General features: G+C 42.1%; 2 protein-coding genes across 4 annotated transcripts in view; one reads left to right on the top strand and one right to left on the bottom strand.

Annotated features, from left to right (window-relative positions):
• ZNF512 (zinc finger protein 512) overlaps nt 1-961 on the bottom strand; it is a 20945-nt gene extending 19984 nt beyond the window's left edge. The window contains exon 1 of one of the 2 annotated variants that reach the window (XM_085316719.1): nt 697-961. In XM_085316719.1, coding sequence (XP_085172845.1) covers nt 697-717 — 21 coding nt within the window. In that variant the 5' untranslated portion in view covers nt 718-961. The remainder of the gene's footprint in view (nt 1-696) is intronic. The other variant, XM_085316718.1, reaches the window with a different exon arrangement.
• GPN1 (GPN-loop GTPase 1) lies at nt 867-21329 on the top strand. Of its 2 annotated transcripts, XM_085316721.1 has the most exons (14): nt 919-1078; nt 1157-1250; nt 2330-2369; nt 3889-3955; nt 4705-4742; nt 5299-5377; nt 5480-5574; nt 6859-6904; nt 9130-9276; nt 11462-11544; nt 12783-12822; nt 13792-13882; nt 20526-20636; nt 21155-21329. In XM_085316721.1, the coding sequence occupies exons 1-14, from the start codon at nt 995-997 to the stop codon at nt 21244-21246; spliced, it is 1107 nt and encodes a 368-aa protein (XP_085172847.1). In that variant the 5' UTR covers nt 919-994; the 3' UTR covers nt 21247-21329. The 2 variants fall into 2 exon arrangements, with proteins under 2 accessions (XP_085172848.1, XP_085172847.1); XM_085316722.1 differs by lacking the exon at nt 1157-1250 and having other exon boundaries at nt 867-1078.
• The last annotated feature ends 2561 nt before the right edge of the window (nt 21330-23890 follow it).

Raw genomic sequence — 23890 nt, forward strand, 5'->3', positions numbered from 1 at the left:
TGTCAGCAGACACGAAGCCCTCCACACTCCTGTGACTGTCCCTACCCCACCAGGTCAGCTAAATCCCTGAGACCCGGGGCAAGCAGGACTGGCTGAGCAACTTTGGGGAAACTGCCAGTTCTACCTGCGTGCTTCAGGGACTAATGTTTCCTGAAACAAAGACTTCTAGCACAAAACGGTCAGCCCTCACCGGGCCCGGGAGCCAGCGGCACGCTGCTCCGGACCCCTTCCCGCGGCTGCTGACGGTTGCCCGTCAGAGCTGCTCCCGTGGCCTACCCCGCGGCTCCTTCCTACTGTCGGGCCGCGGCATCGGCCGATGTCCGGGGTTTCCAACGGAAACCCGCCGCTCCCGTGGCTGCTGCCGGCGCTGCGGGCACGCCGGAACCCCCAGAGGCCCTCTGCCGCGCGCCCGCTCGCAGAGGTGACCTAGCCGACGGGCGGTGATAAACAGGGCCATGCCTCTGGCCCCAGCCCACAGCCCGGAAGGACCCTGGGGGCCAGGCGGAGGTCCTCGCCGCGCGGGGAGCAGCGTGCGCCCCCGCCGCGGCTGCCTCAGTGCGGCCGGCCCGCCCCCGCCGTGCTGATGGCGGCACCCATCTCGCTACGGCTTCCGGCCCCATGCTTCCACCCCGGGACCGGGACCGCGGCCTGGAGCAGTAGCCGACGGCGCCAGTCGCGAAGACCGCGGGCACTCACCAAGCCGCCGCCACCCCGCATGGTGCCGCCGCCACGTCAGCACGCGACCGCCGCACCGGTCACTTCCGGGCGCCTCCTCGCGGCGGCCAGCTCGGCCCCGAGCCCTGCGCGACGGCGCCGCCAGCCGCCCAGGCCTCGGCCGCGCAGCTCGGTGAGGGCGGCCGCGTGAGCCCGCGGTGCTTATCCGGCCGCCGAAGGGGGAGCGGCGGCCCGCGGCCGCGCGCGCGCGCCATGGCCCTGGGGCGCGGCGTCCTCCGCTTCCCCTCGCACCCCGGAAGGACAAGTCAGCGCTGGGAAGATGGCGGCAGGCGCGGCGGCGGCGCCTCCCGTGTGCGTGCTGGTGCTGGGTATGGCCGGCTCCGGGAAGACCACCTTCGTGCAGGTGAGGGGCAGGGATCCGGGCGATGTGCCGTTCTCCCCCGCCGGCAGCGGGGTCTGACGCCTCCTCGTGTCCCCGTAGCGGCTCGCGGCCCACCTGCATGGTCAGCGCTGCCCGCCGTACGTGATCAACTTGGACCCCGCGGTGCACGACCTGCCGTTTCCCGCCAACATCGGTGAGGCCAGCCGTGCTGTGAGCGGCCGGGGGGGCTCGCGTCAGGGGTCTAGTGTGTGTGCGGAGTCCGCGAGAGCAAAGCAAGTGTGTTTTTCCACAAATAAATGAAGGCATTTATGGTATGCTGCTTTTCTTATGTTTCACTGAAATGCACATCTTTTATGAGGCATTTGGCTACGTTGTTTATACACACTTTTAAAAGATGGCAAATGCTAACACGAGAAAAATCTTCCATTTAAGACTTTTTCCATGACTTTTGATTCTTTTATACTAGCAGAACTTTTTCTAAAAATGCATTTTTGAAACTGATGCCATCTTACCATCCTGTTTGTACATCCTTACATTGCCTTGTGTGATTTCATGGTACTGTGGTTGATTTCTTGTAGATTTGTTTGTTTGTTTGCTTCCCTCCCTTTATGACTGCTGAACATGGTAACAAGTTTGGCCTGTTCAGACCCTCCAGGTCTTTTCTCTCCAGAGCATTGGTAGCCATATGTGCTACCAAGGAACTTCCTTAAAGTTCTTTAAAAGACATTATTTTTAAAGAAAAGGTCTTAATAACAAAACGGACCTTATGACTAGTCATTCCTAAAGGCTTGTCGTACCTTACTGTTCCATGAATTTCTGGAGGTCCCATCTTTTATACTTTCTAGAGCTCATCAGCCTGGTTTTCTAGAATATAGTAAGGATGGTATGGATACTTGAAGTATTTTAATTGGTGTCAAATGAAGAACTGGAGGAAGTATTCCAATGCTGGCTCTTTCATAATGCAATTAAGTGCATGTACTTTGTTTACTGTTAGCTAGCTGAGAAAAAAATTCAGTGTAAGCAGTTACAACTCAGTGCTTACACTGGAGATGTTTCAAATGAATTGCCTCGGGTTTTAAAGATATGCCAACAGCAGAGCAAGTCCATTATATTTTATATGTTTTTGTCTGTGAGACTTCTGTTGTTGCTAGATTTATTATTGAGGCAAAAGGAAAACTGCTGGACAAGGAAAGGCTTTCTCTTCATCAGCATGATGATAAAGGAATTTTTAAAGTAATACACTAAAACTATTTATACTTCTTTTCTCCTTAGATATCCGGGACACCGTGAAGTACAAAGAAGTCATGAAACAGTATCCTTTCTTTGTCTTACAACGATCTATAAAATCTCTGAATGTGTTTTTTTTTAAAAAAAGGGCCATCCACTTTGCACTTTAGAATGAAAAGAGGAGTGTTTTGGGGATTGGAGTAAATCAGAATGTGTAAAGACTAGAAGTTGTTGACTGGGTATTTCTTACATTTAAGATTAGAAATGCATTTTGAACAAGATCTGACACTGCTTAGGTCATTCCCTTCTCCTGTGCTAAGAGTGATTTTTGCCTAGCAATAAAGTTTCACAAATAATAAGCACTCTGTCCACCTCTCACTATTCTGTTCTTTAGACCATCTTTCACTGTGAAAGCCAACAGCCTTTTTCCCATGCATATACAAGCCTAATTTTGTTTGTTATAAACATATCCAAATTCCTGCTTGCCTTTAATAGGTGGGAAATTTTTTCTTCTGTCTTCTCTCTCTCATTTTTTTTAAGCAGCTTTCCACATGGTTTGAATATAAAGCCCTGTTGTACTTCTGAATCTCTAAGACACTGGATCATTGGCTCTGGCTGCACAATAGTTTCACTGTAGTTCAGTAACATTACACTAAAAGGACTGCACCTCCAGTGGGATATGGAAATCCTTTGACCCCTAAGCAATGGCTTTTGCAGATGGAGATACTGTGCAGGGTTTAGATTTGGCATACTAGTGAGGCTCTCAATATTTTATAAAAGAGAAAGATGGTGGTGGTTAGGATTCTGACTTTTGCTGGTGTTTGATTGGGAGTTACTAAAAAAAATCCAAGTATAAGTTTGAATTTGGTACACAGATGCATTATTTGCTCTGCTGTCTCTTGTTAGCCATTACTGGAGTTTAAACATCTCATTAAATAGTACTTAAGGAGGCTATTCGGCAGCTTGTTTGGATATTGAAAGCAATGGCACTGGAAGACTACTGATGAGTCAGTGCTGGTTTTTGTGCAATAAATAAAATATTTGATGTAATACAAGAGTCTTTCTTTCATTGAATACATATCCATATGTGTGCAAAGCATTTTAAAATCTTTAAGCTCTCTTTGATTTGCTGTCTTTACAAAGCTCATTCCCATTCTTTCTGTTTAAATTTGCTTAAAAACTAATTTGTGTAAGAAATTCTTTGATTATGTTTTGAAATATATGTTCTTAAAGTTTCAGTGCATTCAGGGTATTACCTTTCCAAAAGGTTTATAACAACATAGTATCTCAGAATTTGACGAAGATTGCGTTGATACTTTTTTGCTTTCCTTTTTTGTCTGGAATGGTAATGCTTGTATGATGATCAAGGGAAGGCCATGGTGTAGCCCCTTTTTCTTCCTTCTCCCCCCCCTTTTTTCCTATTCCTTCACTTTTGTTATGTTACTACATCATTTAGGGAACTACTTAATTATGTGCCCTTTTGTGCGTTGTCTTTAGCTGCAAGGTATCCAACATACATTGTAAATGGTGAACTATTGTCAGATTTGGAAAAGAAGTACTCTGAGGTCTGCATAATCACCTGCTTTCCTAAATAAAGTGTCCAGATATGGGCTGGGCCCAAATGGTGGAATAGTGACCTCTCTCAATCTCTTTGCTACAAGATTTGATCAGGTACGAGGTTGTTTTCATGTGATACTGTGCTATGCATTTGTGGGAAAGTGTAATTTATTTCTTGATTTTTAGTTTCAGAGAGCATTGTTTTGTTTCGCCATCTAATTTTTCTGAGTTATTCTCCCCGCTGAACCGTGTATCTTGTAAAATAGCTGAACTGCATTAGCTCTTGTTTAAGGGAGATAGTAGTTTTCCACCTTTTTGTGTTTAAAACTCGGAAGCCATGTGTACAGAATATCAGTACTTTAGTCTTTGTACATAACTAACTGTTATATTACACTATGTTCATTATAAGATTTTCTTCATCTTTTATGTGAATGCTCTGATTCTGGAGTAGGGAGGCTTACTTCTGGAGATCAGTCAGTTATCTAATACCACTAGAAAAACCTGACTGCTCTCTTGAATCTTAATGCCTAATGCTGGGAACCTTACACAAGACATTGAAACACTGCACAGTCCCTTAGTAAAAAGGTAGGGAACCACTCGTTTTATTATACTTCTTCTTTTTTTTTAATACAGGTAGTAGAATATGGGCAAAATTAAGGTTGCTCTGGCATATACAATGTCCAAGCATTTTCCACTCTTCCTTAGTAAGGCGTTTCCGCACACTGAGAAGCTTAAGAGCTTTGATTCTCACAGGTAGCTATGTATGTTCAAGCTGATATAGTTTCTATATACAGAACAATCCTAAACGTTTCTTGTTTTGAGCCTAAATGCAAGATATGCTGCTTCCTTTTCTCTTCAATCAGGTCATGAAGTTTATTGAAAAAAGGCAAAATGCATCCAAGTGAGTACACTCTGTGAAGTCTTATTGTTCTGGAATCACTGTGGGGAAAATGATGCAAAACCCTAAAAAGGATCTTTGCATGTTTTTCAGTTACTTTTTAAATTTCAATTTAAATTTTATCTGAAAAAGGAAAATTAGAAAAGATAAACTAGACTCTTGCATGATACATATAAGTTGAAGAAAGAAATATCTACTGGTGCTAATTCTGCATTTCTTTTATCTTGCATTAGACCTTCATTCTTCTCATTCACTGTTCAAATATGCAACAATTAATTCTTATTCTGAAAAGTTTACAGTATTAACTATCCATGAAATTGGTGCTGTTGACTTTAATAGTATCTGAACAGAATAATAAGTGCCTCTTAGGTACATTGTGCGCACAGGAAATCTTCAGGCCTGTCCTTAAATCTTGTTGCTCTTTGAGAGACACTTACCTGATCCTTAACAAAATAGTCATATGATCTGTTGTTCTCATGCCTCTGGTAATCTGGTCACACTAGCACCTTGTATTTGACTAATTTTCCCTTTTTATTTGTTGGGGGTGATTTCTTAACAGGTATGTTATTATTGACACACCAGGGCAAATAGAGGTATTCACTTGGTCAGCATCAGGAACTATCATAACTGAGGCACTGGTAAGTATATTCTAGAGGACTTGGCAGCAAGGCTATGTGAAGAACATGGCAGTTGAATAGCTTCAACTTTTAGCTGAGATTTCTTTTACCGTGTGTTTCTAGGCTTCCTCTTTTCCATCAGTTGTTGTTTATGTGATGGATACCTCTCGCAGCACTAACCCTATTACCTTTATGTCCAACATGCTGTATGCCTGCAGGTAGGAAATGCTGAAAATCCTTTTTTGATTGCTGTATCTATTTCATACCTATTTTGGGAGGATTATTAGTTTAGATTTCATCTGAGGAGCTTTCAGATGAGGAGAATCTCAATTCTTGAGRAAGTGATTGAAAGGAAGGAGTGAAGATACTGTTTTAGGGCTTTTAGTTCATAGGAAATGTATAGCCAGACTTTTACAGTGACTGTGTCCAGTCTGTTTTCTGGCTTGAATGGTGGATTTCTGTTACTCAATTTAAGATGGGGCAGTCAAATTATTTAATATGTGAATTACAATGTTTCCCTCATAGAATAATGGAATAATTTAGATAGGAAAGAACATCTTGGGGTCATCTGGTCAAAACTTCTACTGAAAACATTAAATAACTCATGATTCCTTTGCTTAATGAAGGCTAGTTGGATTAAAGTTCTGTTACCTGTTGCTTATAAAAACATAGCCTAGTCTGAACTCCTTCTGGTAAACACATAATATGATTTTATCCTTTTTTTTTATTATTATTGGTGACATTTTCAGTGATTCTTCAAAATTCATTCTGAGCTTGGCATGATACTGAATTCAGGTGAACAGATGCTGTCTCCTGGCTTATTATCCTCTTCCTTTTATACGGAATTCTGTACTTTCTTTCGTGTCAAACCGAGGACTAAATACCTATGTAAGGATCAGCATGACTAGAGCTGTCCTAATTTATGGTAAACAATGGTAAATGTTTTTCAAAAAGATATTAATCCGTGTACCAAGTCAAAAGCTGTATCATTGGGAKGGGAATATGCACAATATGCTATATCACATGCTGCATTTTCTGAAATTAGTGTTAAGCAAGAGATACTAGAATAAATATAATTAATATGAAAGCTCATGTGTCAGTGTAAGTTTTGGTTTACAGATATTTTGAGTTATTTGAATTCATTGATCAGTCCACAAATGATATATGAAAGCCTAAGGATTTAAATCAAAATAATATAAAAATGCAAAGACAGCAAAAAGTTTCATTTGAAATTCATGGAAAATACTAGTCAAACTCAACCATGCACATAGAAAGAAATTTTATATCTTACAGACACATGCTTATATTTTGTGGGGATGTGGGGAAGGAATTTTGGTCAACTTTAGTATGCAGAGTCTGGGTGAAAATTACGTTCTAATTCATGCAGAGAAAAATATTTTCTTTAGAGTCACAAGTACATCTGCCTTATGTGTAACATTTTTTCTTTTCTAATGAGCTATAAATTAGATATTTTTTTTTTAACGCTTCTCTTTTCCTTTCAGTATCCTGTACAAAACAAAGCTACCTTTCATTGTTGTCATGAACAAGGTAAATCAGACCCTATGGCTTGTGTCCCAGCAGAACATCATTCTGTTTATATTACTTTACAGTACTGTTTTCCTCTTATTACAATAATCAGATTTTCTTGCTGAGAGGCTGTGAGGGGCCTAGGGGCTGAAGACTGAATCTAAAACGGATCTTCAATCAGACAAAGAAAGCCACAAGAAGAATAAAGGACAGACAGTTAAAGCCAAACAAATTCAAATTAGAGATGAAGAGAATTAACATTATTAATTTAACCTTTATTGTAGAAGGTAATATTAACAATTTAAAAATGTATTGCAGGATCTGATAGAGGTTTAATTTCTTGATCTTCAAATTCTAAATCCTTTATTCTTCTGTGAATTTTCTGGATAGGGTGGGAGAGGGGGAGAGCGGGACCCTGAAACAGGGAATGTCCATGTCAAGATGTAGCTCTTCCATGCTTTGAAGCTGGCCTCCTGTGGCTGGGTGGGAGTGGATGCTGGTCCTGTTCTCCTCTTAAGTCTTTTACATGTAGAATGTTGGGACCTTGTCCAAGGGGACCCCCCCACTGCTTCACCATCCCTTTGACTGATGCTGTTTTTCATCTACACTGTTTTTAAATGCTGTATCCACAGATGAGGATCCCTTCCTAAAACCTTAACCCTATACTGTAAGCAAACACAAACCTCCTAACATAAGGTTAGGTTCATTACTGAATCTATTCTTACGTTTGCCTACTTCCTCAAAACATTTTGTCCTAATAATCACAGCAAGCAAAATTCAATAAAAGGTGTTTAGTTCTGATCAATGACACTTCGTGTGTCACTGTCTTCCGGTATGCAGATGCTTATTAGCTTAAGGATACGCCTCCATTCTTGTATAGGTACTGGTCTGTAGCCTTAAAGAAATGCTTTTGATCTGGAAAGCTGTCCATCTCTTTAAGCAAAACAATTTCATATATTAGAAGAATCCCATTAGATTTTTGGTATGAGTACTCTTCCTTATCCCCACAGGCATTCTCTTAATCAAGGAATGCCTCTCAAGATATGTGTAATTATAGAATAAGCTGTAAAGTTTGTTTGTTTGGTTGGTTTTTGCAAAAAAATGCATGAGGAAAATGTTTATGTCCTAAAGAAAATGCATTTTTGGAAAGACTGAAAGAAATGTGACTTAACATGTATAGGGAAAGGTAGGCCCAAAGTTTAGGCTTCATAACTTTAAACTTCATTATGATCTGATTTGATTTTCAGCCTTCAGGAGAAAGTAAAGCCAGTAATGTTTGAAGAATTTTTGTCAAGCATTTTAAAATTAAGTGTTGATAAATATGGAAACATCCCAAGGAACTGAAATATATAGGGTGATAGACAAATTTAAGGAATATTAGATTTGAAGAGGAATAAAATTAATAGAATGTGTAGAGTTGTTTTTATTTACAGAATTTAATCAAGCTAACTGTAAATGTGTCTTAGGACACTTGAAAAAATGTTTCAGTACTCTCACAAATCTCTTGAGTAATGGCAGGCAGTATTTACTGTATTTATTTTCCTCCTTCTTATTGGTGCTGAAAAATGAAATATATTAGAGTTTTAGACACTTCTGTATTGTGATAATAGGAATCCATGTAAAAATTATGGAACCATCTCACCAGTTTGCATCCACAGTCTTATACTGGGTTTAGATTATGATTTCCTTAATCTGAGCACAGCTCACAATGTAAAGTTTCTGTAGGCTGTTCCCCAGCATGGGTCATGTCTGTCCCTCATATGTGAATAGTAATTTTCAGTCGTTAATTAAAAAGGTGGGGAGGGAGCAGGACTTTTTTTTTTCCCTCTCCAAGCCAATCAAGGAAGATAGGGATCTTCAGTACAGACTCCCCCCGCCCTGGGGAGTGGCCTCAATCATACGATCTAATACTTGGGAACAAATTTTTTTTGTAGAGTACAGAACTATTGGATGCCCCATTCCCGTAAAATCATAGAAATTTTTGTAGCCAACCTTTGTTTTGTTTCCTTCTTAAAACTGGAATAGTGTTTGTTTACTGTTCCTGTAAACGCTAAACAGTTTTTTACCTAGTGTTTTACCTGGTCTGGTAAGACAGAACTTGGAAACCTTTAGACCAGGGCTGAACATTTTGAAAAGATAAACATTTTCAAAGTAAGTTTAAAATGGAAATTGTAAATGAGACTTAAGTTGTTAAATAAGCAGAGTTCATCATTATTGCCTCTGAAAAAGCTCTCTGCTCCTTTCAGACTGACATAATTGATCACAGTTTTGCAGTAGAATGGATGCAGGACTTTGAGACATTTCAGGATGCCCTGAATCAAGAGACATCCTATGTCAGTAACCTGACTCGTTCCATGAGTTTAGTGTTGGATGAGTTTTACAGTTCACTCAAGGTAAGAATCTTCCTTTGTTTACTGCCTCTTGTAAAAGCTTGGAAATGAGAAAACTCAAGGAGACTCTTTTGAATGTGGACAAACACATCGTGGAAGTAAGTGAAGAAGAAAGAGATAGACTCTTCTTAGTCGTACCCACTGAAAGGGCAAGAGGCACAAATTGAAATACAAGAAATTTGGTTTAAATGTAAGAAAAAAAATGTTTACTCTAAGGGTGGTTGAACACTAGAATAGATTGTCCAGAGAGGTGGTAGAATCACCATCCTTGGAGATATTCAAAACGTGACTAGACAGTGTCCTGAACAACCTGCTCTAGTTGACCCTGCTTTAAGAAGAGGGGGTGTTGGACTAGGTGATTTCCAGAGATCCCTTGCAATAGCAACTGTTCTGTGATTCATTAAAAGAACTTTTCCCATGCTTTTGAACTGGAACCTGTTGCTCAGCCTTGCATTAGGAGAAAGGATTCTCTGTTCGGAGTGTAAAGTAATTCCTTGTTAAGCTGAGTGACAGACTAAATTAGTTAAGAATATACTGTGAATGATAATCAGAAGAAAGCTAAGATAGGCAACTAAGAAATGTCCTGTTTTGAAGTGTCTTCTGTGTGAGGTAATCGTTCCTTGTTTTGAAAGTGTCAAGTATAGCTGGTCAATTACCATGAGGGAAGAAGTGGAAGAATCTCAAAACAAACAAACAAAAAAAAAATCCTGCATATCTGCTGAGGCAAGGAAAAGTGTCCATTCAGTTTCTTTGAAAATGCTATGTAGTGGGGGATGTTAATGATCCATAATTTATGTCAAAAGAGTTTGGCTAATTTTGTTCTGCATCAGCTTTTACTTAAGAAAAATCCAAAAAAAAAAAAAAGAAAAAAAAACTCTTACAGATATTAGGCAGTGGAGGTAAAATGCTTTTATTTTGGCTAAATTATAACCGTTTATGTGAATGATTTAGTTTAGAATCATAGAATCGGTAGGGTTGGAAGGGACCTCTGGAGATCATCTAGTCCAACCCCCCTGCTCAAACAGGGTCACCCCTTTAAATAGGGGTTTAAATAGGAAACAGTATGCAGTATTTCAAAACTGGTTGGAATAGTGCCATAGAGAGGACTGAAATTACTTCCCAATCCTTATTTGCTAATCCATTGTTTGTGTGCAAGGCGTATCTATTGATCAGCAGACTGAAGAGCAAGACATGAAAAAGATCATAGTAGAAGACAGCATTAAGTACCATAATATGTCAAGAAAGGCAGTTTTTAAAAACTTACTTTTATTTATTAATATGTATTTGCATATTGGCACATTGTTCAGACTAATGGTGAAATGTTTGGAATGCTTGGTTGCCTCCATATTTACTGAAATATTGATAAAACTCAAGACTGTGTTGGAAGAAGTCTTAAAGTTGAAAGTGAGTCGTTAAAGCTGTATTGCTTATGAAGGAGTTAGGGTTAGTTAGGATGTAAGAATCCTAAGGGTCACTAAATACTGGATAGTAACAGACTTAATTAAAGGTATTTTTAGGTAGTAGGCTTAATAAAAGGAGAACAAATGGCCAAAAGTGTAACGATGGACAAATTTACATTAGAAGGGAGATGCATGTTTTTAACAGGGAATATATTGCCATAGTAAGTAATGAATTCTCCATCTCTTGCTGTTCTTGGTGTTGGGTTTGGCATCTCCTTTAATATACTTCAGCTAAATGCAAGTTACTGGACAAAATTTCAGAGGGGAAAAATCAGGTCTTGCGATCTGATCTGTTCAGAATGAGAATTTTTAGGCATTATATTATCTTGCCTACATTTTTGTGGTGTTTTGAGATGGAGGCACAAGGATGAGATCTAGTAGGGGGAGGGGTTTGCCTGCTGAATTGTTTTTATTTATTTATTCTGTTAACATTATAAGGAAAATGCAGCTGCCTGTGTTAAACAGGAGCTTAGTTAAAAGAGGAAAAAAAGATCTGGAGGTAGCAAACATTAAGAACAAATGGAAAAAGACTTTGAAAGTAGGAATAACAGAAACATAGTTTTACTGCTTACTCTGATATCACTACGGTATGTAAATAGGTATTGCCAGATGCCCCTAATTATTTTTTTGAATATGCTCTTCAGTCTTTCCAGCTCTCATCTCCTATTAGTTATCTAAGAACTTGTTTCAGTTTTTCTTCAGTTCTGGCATATGGTTTTCTTTTGCAGGTGGTTGGTGTTTCTGCTGTGCTTGGCACAGGACTAGAAGACTTTTTTGTTCAGCTTTCTAAAGCTGTAGATGAATATGAGAGGTAAGGTAATACTTTGGACCCTGAACCAGTGAATACTTGCTTAAGTCTTCTTCTCTGGAGATATTCAAGGCCTGCCTGGATGCAACCCTGTCTAACATGCTCTAGGTGACCCTGCTGAGCAGGGAGGTTGGACTAGATGATCTCCAGAGGTCCCTTCCAACCTTACTGATTCTATGATTCTATGAAGTTACTTATTCATGAGTCTACTCCTTTGATTTGAAGGAGCAGTCACTTTTCACAGCCAGAGTAATATAGGGTGTTTAATAAATTTAGATACAAGACTCAGGACAAAAACGAGCAGTTGAAACAAACTATTCAGTGGTGAATTTTTAAGCTAACTGTTAAGAAAAAAAAAAAAAAAAAGCAAGCTATCTGTGCCAGCAAATCTGAAGTCAATTTCGTCCTCTGATTCCATAGGATAATTAAGCTCTGAATTATCCTCAGAAAGCGAACAGATCAGTTTGGTAGATTGAATAGATAAGCAAGTTGAAAGTGAAGAATTCTTTGAGAAGTTGCTGCTTACTGGATTTGTCCTCATGATATACTGCACCTATATATGTATGAGGCTGATGAATAGCACTRTAAAGCAAAACCAGAAACTCATATTACAAAGAAGTAGCCAAGGCATGCTATGGATTATTATCAGATACACTGCCTACACAGTGATCACCTAATTATTAAAGGGGTATCCATACCCCCTTTTTTCCTTCAGTAAATAAAGATTTTGTAGGTACCAGAGTGGTATAATATAATGAAAGTCTTTGTAATGTCTTCCTGTATGAGATCCCATTGAACCCTCTCTAGAGGTGTAGGTACCAGCAGAGAAAACCCTGTCTCTGATTAAAGGAGACTACTATATCTACTATTTTAATATGGTAATGAAATGACTACTTCTGTCTAGCTGGCTTAACTTCTTATCCAGGAAGATTGTGCGAAAAGGTTTTTTTTTTTTATTTTAATTAGGTATTTTTACTTATTTTGCATCCTTTAGTTTCAAAATACAAATTTACATAAAAGTGCCATTAAACTTCTTGAAACCTCTCTCAATTATGAGAACCTGAAAGAACTTTTTAGTTTGGGGGTTAACCTGGGTGATTAAAAATTTGAGGGCGTATTCTGGTTGCAGTCAAAATTTTCACTTTGTGGCACTTTAAAAACAAGTCTCCAAGATGGCTTGTATTGAATATAAAGCATCTATTACTTTAGAATGAATGGATTCTGTGTATTTATTTTTACAGGGAATATCGTCCAGAATATGAGCGTCTGAGGAAAACACTGGTAAGTATTTCTACCGTTGTATGCATATATAGTATATCATGGGATCACTTTTATGCACACAACTGCCTATGTGTGTGTGTGCTGGGGGGTCCTAGTATTTCATTAATAATCATATTCAGTATGAAAAATTCTCTCCTGAAATTCATTTTCTCTCTCTTTTATCCCTTAGATTTGGTGGAGCATATCTTTAAAAAAAAATGATGATTTGCAAAGCAAATGTTCAGTGTTTTAGTGCTAATAATTTAAATTTATTTGGGCAGGTTATGAGAGAATGGCTGGAAAAGATTTCAGTATCTTTCTTTCAGAAGGAGACTTTTTTTTTTTTTTTTTGAAAATAATGTTCCAAAATGATTTGCTGAGAATAACACTAACTTTCCATGACAGTTAAGTGTACTGTTTTGACTTAGACAGTGAATTGCAGTATAAAGATCAGTAGTTTTTATCAGTCTTTTTTAAAGCTTCAGTCTGCAATGTTTCGTAACATTTTGTTCTTTTTGTGTTCCCTCTGCCTTCCTAAACTTTTCTTTAGATCAGTGCATATTTGTCAAACTTGAGCAAGCATTTGATTCCATAGAGGCATTTCTTAAGATTGAATAGGTTCCCTTTTCACATCAAGACACTTTCAGACACTGAAAAAAAAATGACAAACATTGAAGGCAGCAGGTGCTATTTAAAGAAATTAATTGCTCTGCTCGCTTTGAGTTCTGACTGTCCAGGAGGTGGTTCTCTGAAGGTACAGCTTCGCTGAGTTTGGCTTGCTGATGCTGCTGAAATTTTCTTCAAAGTCCATCATCCTGGAGATTGTTCTCCATGCTTATCCAAAAGTTGTCTAAAAAATAGATTGTAATATAAGACCTGTTTGACTACTGCTTTTTGCCAAAGGGATAGACTATGAGTATTAGGTGCGAGCTCTGTTTCAGTAATATTTTAAATGTGTTTAAATGAATCCACGTTATTTTATACCCACAGGAAAAAGCTCAAAATAAACAAAAGAGAGAACAGCTGGAACACTTGTGGAAGGACATGGGCACAGTGTGTGTGCAGAGCAACACACTTGCAGGTACTTTCCTAAGAAGATTAACATTACTGGGAGAAGATTAACTTTACCTGGGAATCCTTATGGACACCAAGTTGACCGTGAACCAGCAGTATGTCCTTATGTCCATCTATTCAGCCCTCATGAGGGCCCCCCACAGTACTGGAGTACTGTGTCCAGTTCTGTGCTCTCCAGTATAAGAGAGATATGGAGCTACTGGAGCGAGTGCAGTAATGGGCTACTAAAATGATTAAGACTGCAGCATCTCTCATTTGAGGAAAGGCTGCAAGAGCTGGGCCTGTTCAGCCTGGAGAAGAGAAGGCTGAGAGGGGATCTTATTAATGTGTACAAATACCTGAAAGGCGGGTGTAAAGAGGATGGGGCCAAACTCTTCAGTGGTGCCTAGTGATAATACAAGAGGCCACAGGCGCAACCTGAAACACAGGAAGTTCTGTCTGAGCAGCTGAGGGAGCTGGTAGATGTTATTGATAAGCCACTCTCACAGAATCACAGAATGGTTGAGGTTGGAAGGGACCTCTGGAGATCATCTAGTCCAGTCCCTCTGCTCAAGCAGGGTCACTTACAGCATGTTAGACAAGGTTGCATCCAGATGGGTTTTGAATATCTCCAGAGACGGAGACTCCATAACCTCTCTGGGCAACCTCTTCCAGGGCTCTGTCACTCTCACAGTGAAGAAGTTCTTTCTCCTATTCAGGCAGAACTACCTGTGTTTCAGTTTGTGCCCAAACATCCATCTCCATCATCTTTGAAAGGTCATGGAGAACAGGAAGATGTCTGAGGACTGGAAGAAAGCCAATGTCACTCCAGTCTTCAAAAAGGGCAAGAAGTAGAACCTAGGAAACTAAGGGCCAGTCAGCCTCACCACTGTTGTGGTGAATGATCGGTCAGCCTTACCTCCATCCCTGGGAAGGTGATGGAACAGCTCATCCTGGATGTCATCTCTAAGCTTATGGAGGAAAAGAAGGTCATCAGGAGTAGTCAGCAGAGATTCATCAAGGGGAAATCCTGCTTAACCCATCTGATAGCCTTCTATGATGGAATGACTGGCTGGGTAGATGAGGGGAGAGCAGTGGATGTTGTCTCCCTTGTCTTCAGCAAGGCTTTGGACACACTCTCCCATAACATCCTCCTAGATAAGCTTAGGAAGTGTGGGCTAGATGAGCAGACAGTGAGTTGGCTTAAGAAGTGGCAGAAAGGCAGAGCTCTGAGGATTGCGATCAGCAGTGCAGAATCTAGTTGGAGGCCTGTAGCTTGCAGTGTCTCCTAGGGGTCAGTACTGGTCCAACCTTCTTCAACTTATCCATGAATTATTTGGATGAAGGGGCAGATGCCTTAGGAAGTTTGCAGATGATACCAAACTGGGAGGGGTGGCTGATACATCAGAAGGTTGTGCTGCCACTCAGAGAGAAGTAGATAGACTGGAGAATTGGGTGGAGAGGAACCGCATGAATTTCAACAAAGGCAAGTGCAGGGTCTCACATCTGGGGAAGAATAGCCCCATGCACCAGTAGTGGTTGGGTGTTGACCTACTGGAAGGCAGCTCTGTGGAGAAGGATCTAGGAGTCCTGATGGACAGCAAGTTGACCATGAGCCAGCAGTGTGCCTTTGTGGCCAAGAAGGCCAACGGTGTCCTTAGTTACATCAGGAAGAGTCAGCAGGTCAAGAGAGGTGGTCCCCCCTCGACTCAGCCCTGGTGAGGCCACATCTGGAGTACTATGTCCAATTCTGTATTCCAGTACAAGAGAGAGATGGAACAACTGAAGAGAGCCCAATGTAGGGCTACAAAGATGATTAGGGGACTGGAGCCTCTCTCATTTGCCAGCAGGTTGGCCAGCCTAGTAAAGAGGGCTTTAAACTAGATAGGAAGGGGGGGGTGTCATACAGACAGGGAAGACAACAAAACACAATTGGGTTGGGGGGCCTCCAACGGATGCATGCAGCTGAGGATGTGCGTTCAGGACATGGCTATGGGTGGCTACTGTACACCCTGGGAAACCTGTAGGCATGACCACCTCATTAAAATGCATGTATACTAATAAACGCAGAATGGGGAACAAACAGGATGAGCTAGAGATCTGTGTGCGATCACAGGACCGTGATCTCATTGCAGTCRCGGAGACATGGTGGGATAGCTCTCATGACTGGAATGCTGCTATGGGTGGATATGTGCTTTTTAGGAGAGACAGGCCAGGAAGGCGAGATAGTGGAGTTGCTCTTTATGTGAGAGAGCAACTGGAATGCATCGAGCTCTGCCTAGGCGGGGAGGAGGAGGAGGCAGTTGAGAGCTTATGGGTAAAGATCAAAGGGCAGGCTAGCGTGGGGGACACTGTTGTGGGTGTCTACTACAGGCCACCTGACCAGCAAGAGAAAGTTGATGAGGCCTTCTATAGACAGCTGGAGGTAGCCTCACCGTCACAGGCCCTGGTTCTCATGGGGGATTTCAACCACCCTGACATCTGCTGGAGGGACTACASAGCAAGGCACAAACAGTCCAGGAGGCTCCTGCAATGCATTGATGATAACTTCTTGTCGCAAATGGTGGAGGAGCCTACAAGGAAGGGTGTCCTGCTGGACATCATCCTTACCAACAGAGAGGGACTGGTGAGAGATGTGAAGGTTGGGGGCAGCCTTGGCTGCAGTGACCATGAGATGGTGGAGTTCAGGATCCTGCAGGAAAGAAGTAAGGCAACAAGCAGGACTGCAACCCTGGACTTCAGGAGAGCGGACTTTGGGCTCTTCAGAGGCCTAATTGAAGGAGTCTCATGGGTTAAGGCCCTAGAAGGAAGCGGGGTCCAGGAGAGCTGGCTAGTATTCAAACATCACTTCCTCCAAGCTCAAGAGCGGTGCATCGCTATGAGTAAGAAGTGCAGCAAAAAAGGGCAGGAGACCTGCATGGGTGAGCAAGGAGCTCTTGGCCAAATTCAAATAGAAGAAGAAAATACACAGAATGTGAAAGAGTGGACAGGCTACTTGGGAGAATTATAGGAATGCGGTCAGAGTATGTAGAGATGCTGCAAGGAAGGCTAAGGCCCAATTGGAATTGAGTCTTGCAAGGAATGTCAAGGACAACAGGAAGGGCTTCTTCAAACACAGCAGCAGCAAGAGGAGGACTAGGGAAAATGTGGGCCCGCTACTGAATGGAGCAGGGGCCCTGGTGACAAAGGATACAGAGAAGGCAGATTTACTGAATGCCTTCTTTGCTTCAGTCTTCACTGCTAAGGGCAGCCCTCAGGGATCCCGTAGCCTGGACGTGAGGGAGAAAGTCTGGAGAAGGGAAGACTTTCCTTTGGTTGAGGAGGAGAGGATTAGAGACCTTCTGGGCAGGCTAGACATCTACAAATCCGTGGGCCCAGATGGGATGCACCCACGGGTACTGAGGGAGCTGGCGGATGTTGTTGCCAGGCTGCTCTCCATCATTTTTGAAAGGTCCTAGAGAACTGGAGAGGTGCCTGAGGACTGGAAGAAAGCCAGTGTCACTCCAGTCTTCAAGAAGGGCAAGAAGGAGGACCTCCATCCCTGGAAAGGTGATGGAACAGCTCATTCTGGATGTCATCTCCAGACATGTGGAGGAGAAGAAGGTGATCGGGAGTAGTCAGCATGGATTCACCAAGGGGAAATCCTGCTTAACCAATCTGATAGTCTTCTATGATGGAATGACTGGCTGGGTAGATGAGGGGAGAGCAGTGGACGTTGTGTACCTTGACTTCAGCAAGGCTTTGGACACACTCTCCCATAACATCCTCCTAGAGAAGTTCAGCAAGTGTGGGTTAGATGAGTGGACAGTGAGGTGGATTGAGAACTGGCTGAAAGGCAGAGCTCAGAGGGTCGTCATCAGTGGCGTGGAGTCTAGTTGGAGGCCTGTGGCTAGTGGTGTCCCCCAGGGCTCAGGACTGGGTCCCATCCTGTTCARYTTYTTCATCCATGACCTGGATGAGAGGTCAGAGTGCCTCCTCAGCAAGTTTGCAGATGCTACCAAGCTGGGAGGAGCRGCTGACACCCCTGAGGGCTGTGCTGCCATTCAGAGAGACCTGGACAGGCTAGAGAGCTGGGCGGAGAGGAACCTCCTGAGGTGCAACAACGGCGTATGCAGAGTTCTGCACCTAGGGAAAAATAACCCTAGGCACCAGTACAAGCTGGGGGCTGCCCTTGTGGAGAGCAACTCTGCAGAGGAGGACCTGGGAGTGCTGGTGGATGACAAGTTGACCATGAGCCAGCAATGTGCCCTTGTGGCCAAGAAAGCCAATGGTCTGCTGGGGTGCATTAGGAAGACTGTTGCCAGCAGGTCGAGGCAGGTGATCCTGCCCCTCTCCTCAGCCCTAGTGAGGCCTCATCTCGAGTCCTGCGTCCAGTTCTGGGCTCCCCAGTCCAAGAGTGACATGGAGCTACCGGGGAGATTCCAGTATAGGGCTACAAAGATGATCAGAGGTCTGGAGCATCTGCCCTATGAGGAACAGCTGTGAGAGCTGGGCCTGTTTAGCCTGGGGAAGAGCAGACTGAGGGGGGATCTTATCAATGTGTACAAGTACGTGAAGGGAGGGTGTCAAGGGGACGGGGACAAGCTCTTTTCAGTTGTCCCATGTGACAGGACAAGAGGCAATGGGCAGAAATTGAAGCACATGAAGTTCCGCCTGACCGTGAGGGGGAATCTCTTCCCTGTGAGAGTGACAGAGYACTGGAMSAGGTTGCCCAGRGAGGYTGTGGAGTCTCCTYCTCTGGAGATCTTCAAGGCCCGCCTGGATGCAACCCTGTCTACGATGCTCTAGGTGACCCTGCTGAGCAGGGAGGTTGGACTAGATGATCTCCAGAGGTCCCTTCACGGATTCTATGATTTGAGGAAAGGCTGTGAGAGCTGGGCCTGTTTAGCCTGCAGAAGACTGAGAGGGGATCTTACCAATGTCTGCAAATATCTGAAGGATATTTTACTGTGAGGGTGACAGAGTACTGGAAGAGACAGAGCTCTAAAACCAATGAGGTTGTGGAGTCTCTTTCTCTGGAGATATTCAAAACCCACATGGATGCGATCCTGTGCAACATGCTCTAGGTGACCTTCCTTGAGCAGAGGGGTTGGACTAGGTGGTCTCCAGAGGTCCCTTCCAACTTCAACCATTCTGTGATTCTGTGAACATAAGGAAAAACTTCTTTACTGTGAGAGAGACAAGGCACCAGAGCAGGTTGCCCGGAGAGTTCATGGTGTTATAGAAATTTAGGCTCACTGGCCATTATAACAGGGTCTGATCCTAGGTCCCTACTGAGACAGGTTTGAAACCAAATTAAAGTGAAGTAAGTTTTAATGGCATATGTGCAGTAATTACAACTTGAGCTGACTGCCTCTGAAGATGAACCCCGAGACAAGAAATTCCTAAGCTATTATACTCTTACGATCTAAATCTTCCCCCACTTCATGTGATAGTTTGGAACCAATAGCAATGTTAGAATTTGGGATCTTCCAGCTCAGTTGGTCCTTTCTGTAGTTTGCAGGTGTATTCTTTACTTCTTATCTCACTTTTGCATAGTTGTGGATGGCTCTTATACTCCCTGGATGGCTCTTTTACTCCCTGGATGCTTCTCAGAACCAGTCTTTGTGATTACTTCTTTCTTGCATTGTTGTCTATGTCTTCTACTTTCTTATCTTGTCCTTGTTTATCCTTGTCCAGGAATCAGTCTTGTGGTTCTCTTGTTTCGTTGTCCTTTATTAAAGTCCATCTCCCTGCTTGTGCTCATTAATGATAGACTGCTTATTGAACCAGCTTTGGGGCCTTCTTTTACTTAAGAAAGTTCACTGATCAGGCCTAAGTCTTCAGCAAATTTAGCTACTAATGCTAAGCAAGTTATGATAAGTGACTAACCCTAGACAGCTTCAGTCCAATATTCTTTAACAGTGGAGTCTCCATCCTTGGAGATGTCAGACGCTGTTGGGAGAGAGTCCTGGGCAATGTGCTCTCAGGGACCCTGTTTGAACCTGGGAATTAGCCTAGATGATTTCCAGAGGTGTCTTCCACCCTCTACCATTCTGTGATTCTGTGATGTTGTGGAGTCTCCTTCTCTGGAGATCTTCAACCCTGCCTAACATGCTCTACGTGACCCTGCTGAGCGGGGAGGTTGGACTAGATGGTCTCCAGAGGTCCCTTCCAACCTTACTGATTCTATGATGATTCTGTGATACTGCAGAAGCTCTCTGAAGCATTTGCCTTAAGTCATATAAATCTTTTTTCTCTTCACAGCAAAATCATGAAAGCAACTTCATGTTAGTGAGAAGGAACAGGACTTTAATCCCTATGGGATGGGTCAGACTTGGCTCTTTTATGTGTTAGTCATAGGACTAACAGAGACATGAAGAGAGGAAACCTTGGTGTGTAGATAAAGCAGTGGTTGTACTAGAAGTAATGAAATATTTCAGGAAAGGTGAAGCAGTTCAGTTGGAATATGAGAAATCTTGGCAACTGTTTGAGCTACTGCCTTATGTGAGGTTCGGTATGGTGTTGTTACAGTCTGTCCTATATCTTTGAAGTCCAGAAGCAGCTTTCCATCCCTTTAGAATAATATTAATTACTGTGGTCATTGTGTGCAAATAGTAACTGTAAGAGCACGAGCTAGCCCTACTTGTTAGCATGAGGTTTTGGATATAGTCGTCTCTGTTCCTTTCAAGGTTCTGCTGATGCTTCTGCAATGGGTCCCTCTGATCTGATCCTAACACGAGGAACTCTTGATGAGGAAGATGAAGAGAGGGAGAGTGATACTGATGACATTGACCATGATGGTAAGGATATGTGGGGATCTGATTTGGTGTAAAAGCTGCTGGTCTGGTCTGGGAGTGCCCTCTGTATTTCATTAACTGTATCAAATATGAGAGCCTAGAAAACAAGCAGACACCTAGATCAGGAATCTAGAGCAGAAGGCCTACCTCAGTGCTTAGTCCTGTGAGTTCACCCTCTAATCACTGTGAAAGTTTAATTTAAAATTTTGTATTAAAGTGATCATTTTTAATAGCTGGTATATAACATGCATAAACCAGACAACTTATATAGTGGTTGGATCATGCAGTGACTGCTGAACCTGATCGCTTCTCTTTTCCTTAAACTCTTGGACTTGGAGCAATCTTTTAAGCCCTTGAAATGTCTTATTTTCTTTTAGCTAGTTTGCAGACCTGTATCTTCATTCTTTAGCAAATAGCCTGATTCTGGCTTTTTTTGGAATACAAGCAAGACAGGTKCTGATATAGTATTGAATTGTGGCTTTTTTCTCTCCCTCCATTTCCCTCTCCACTGCCTCCCATAGTTACTGAGCAGAGCCACGAAGAACCAGCCTTCAGAAATTTTATGGAAGAGACACGGATGAAATACCAGAGAAGAAGCAATCAGTGTGAATGAGACTCTTGGAAACAGAGTTTGGAATCCCTTGTAATGGAGTGAACAATAAAGGAAGGGCATAATGAAACTCATATGCAACCACACATGAAGCCTTAGGTCTGTGAATACCTTCCTCTTACGTATTTATATCTTTCTTCCTGTAGTAACTATTGGTCATGAGGTCTCATATCCAAATGACTGCATGTTTGGCCATCTGCCACTGTGACTTCCTAAAGCCAAAAGAACCAGATAGCACTTTCTTTTGCTCCAAACTCTTCAGATGTGCCTACTGAGACCTTAGATTTTGAGCTCTGACAGCATTATCCTCTAGAGAACTTAAGACAGATCTTTCAGAGTGGAGTCTTTTCACCTCATGCAGAGAGGTGTGTCTTCTGCATGCAGGTGTCTCTTTGCTGTAGTTCACTCCTGGGAGGCATGCATTCCTTTTTCTGATAATGACCTAAAGAGAGTCAATGTCTTTCCCCCACCTTTTTATTTTGTTTAAATGTTTTTTTTTCAGATAAAATGTGAGATCTTTATAGAGTAAATTAAGCTTGACCACTTCTCTAAGTGATTGAAAGCAAGATATTTCATCCATTTTGTGTTTGATATTTTGTCTGTACTAACAAATCCTTGGTGGTTAATAGCAAGACATTTGAATTCACTTTTCTAATGTGAATTTTTTTCCATGCTTCCAGCCCATCCATCTAGACACATCTAGAAGCTGCATCTCACAGACATTACATGGTCAGAAGAAAATTCTAAGAAAATTTTGARTAAAGAAAATTTGCAGTAGGAAAATCAATAAAAGGAGTCCAGCTTGGTCCTCAGCAGGTTAAGAACAGAAGCATATGTTGCTGTATATACCAGCTGCATGTCTCTATATGGAGCACAAAGGGGTATAGGGCAGGCAACTCAAAAGCAAGGAGTTTCTGTAGATGAGTACTACCAGGCATGTAGACAAGGACATGGAGATGGGCTAGTATTTATTTTCCTGACAGGAAACACTGGGACACAGATGTTCTTCTGCTGTTTACTGTGGCTTTATTAGTGAGATTTCTTCTTACTAGGCTCCATGCAGATTCTTTTATCAGAAGCAAAGCTGAAATAAAGATTTCATAGCATACTGGTAAGGTTAAAATAATGTTTTTATTACTATGTTGTGTTGATTATTTCTAGCTCTCTGTTCAGGAGTTCTCTCAGAAGTTTTGCTCTGCTATATAGCAATCAAAGAAGCAAGTAGTGCTGCTAAAAGACTAGAGCTTCTGGGGGATACTGCTACGTGTTTTGGCTGAAGACCCCTGCTTATCCCTTTGTTATGTGGGAGCCAGTATAGAGTGTAAACGGTGTCAAGTAATTCTTGATGACTTTGTTGTCCCTCAAGGTTGAGTTTATTGCTTGAGACCCACTTGAATTTCCCTAATTTAGGGAATCTTCAGGCTGTTTGGCATACAAGAGAACCTAGTGGAATACCTCTTTCGTTTGAGACTATGATTAAACTGTGTATATTGAGCCCTTGAAGTCCCGTAATCAGAGCTATGTAAAGAGCCTTCACATAACATGCTGACAAACAAGCAGCTGAGCATGTATGGTGCTTCAGTTTTAGTCCTCTTTTCAAATTTAAAGGCCTGGATGTTATATATTGGACAACTGCATGTGTAGTTGAATGATTTTTACCATCTAAATACTCTCTCTCTACTATCTAGGTGTCAGAGGTGTTAGGACCTGTTATCTTTAATTTTATAATGGTCATTATCCCTGGATACTACAAGATATCTCAAGTTCTTATCACTAACCTCTTTTCATGATGTGACCTTGCTATCAAGGAACTCACCTGCCTCCAGCTAAACTCTCATAAGCTGAGATTCTTTATTCCATTGCACCTCCTATTCATCTTAACAGAACCAGACTCTACTCATCTTCCCTGGAGTATGTTCAGAAAACTATTGCACAGGAATTATTTTCAGCACCTTCTCCAGTAGCTTTTCATTATTCATGTTCACAGTGCGCAGGGTAGGGTCTGCCTGAAATGCATCTTTGACTTCCTTTAAAAAAAAAATCTTGCCTTTAGGACTGAGGTTCCTCCCCAAAGCAGGCTTTACTATGCACCCCTGCACCCCTGCTGTGGTGGATGCAGATGGCCTGGTGGTGGGAGGAGGCAGGTGGGACCTTGAGCAGGATTTTTTGTGATGTCCCTAGGAAGATAGGAGCTATGTACCTCATGTGCCTAAGGGTGTTGGTAAATGACAAGATGTAACAAGTGGCTGTCAGTTAAAGAGCTAACTGTTTCTTTGCCATTCCTCTTACTAAAGAAAAATTGATGGGTTTTCAAAGGTAGAGACAATGTATCTTTCCTCTGGTTGGGTGGGGGTTTAACAGTGCACCTGCAGTAACACGTGGTTGTTGTCAGAGAAGTGTTAGGACAGCTGCCTGCAGAGAATATAGAAAAGGTGTTACCATACATGGACAATGCTGTCATAGACAGCTACAAAAGAAGACGGGCATAAGCAAAATACCTGAGCCTTAAAAAATCGCTGGACAGGACAGGATTTAAGGTTACTTTGAGTATAGTGCAAAATTAGTGCAACCCCATGATATGGGTACTGTAATTGGGGAAACTGAAAGTTGATAGAAGAAAGGGTAAAGCGTTGTGTGGAATAACAGG

This window comes from Rhea americana, unplaced genomic scaffold, assembly GCF_003343005.1.
Source record: "Rhea americana isolate MKP2758 unplaced genomic scaffold, rheAme1 scaffold_479, whole genome shotgun sequence".
NCBI classification, from domain to species: Eukaryota; Metazoa; Chordata; class Aves; order Rheiformes; family Rheidae; genus Rhea; species Rhea americana.

Coding starts and splice junctions, on each gene's coding strand:
- GPN1 (XM_085316721.1), top strand. CDS start 995: ATGGCGGCAGGCGCGGCGGCGGCGCCTCCCGTGTGCGTGCTGGTGCTG. Junction 1,079..1,156: donor GGAAGACCACCTTCGTGCAG/GTGAGGGGCAGG, acceptor GTGTCCCCGTAG/CGGCTCGCGGCCCACCTGCA. Junction 2,370..3,888: donor TACAAAGAAGTCATGAAACA/GTATCCTTTCTT, acceptor TAAAGTGTCCAG/ATATGGGCTGGGCCCAAATG.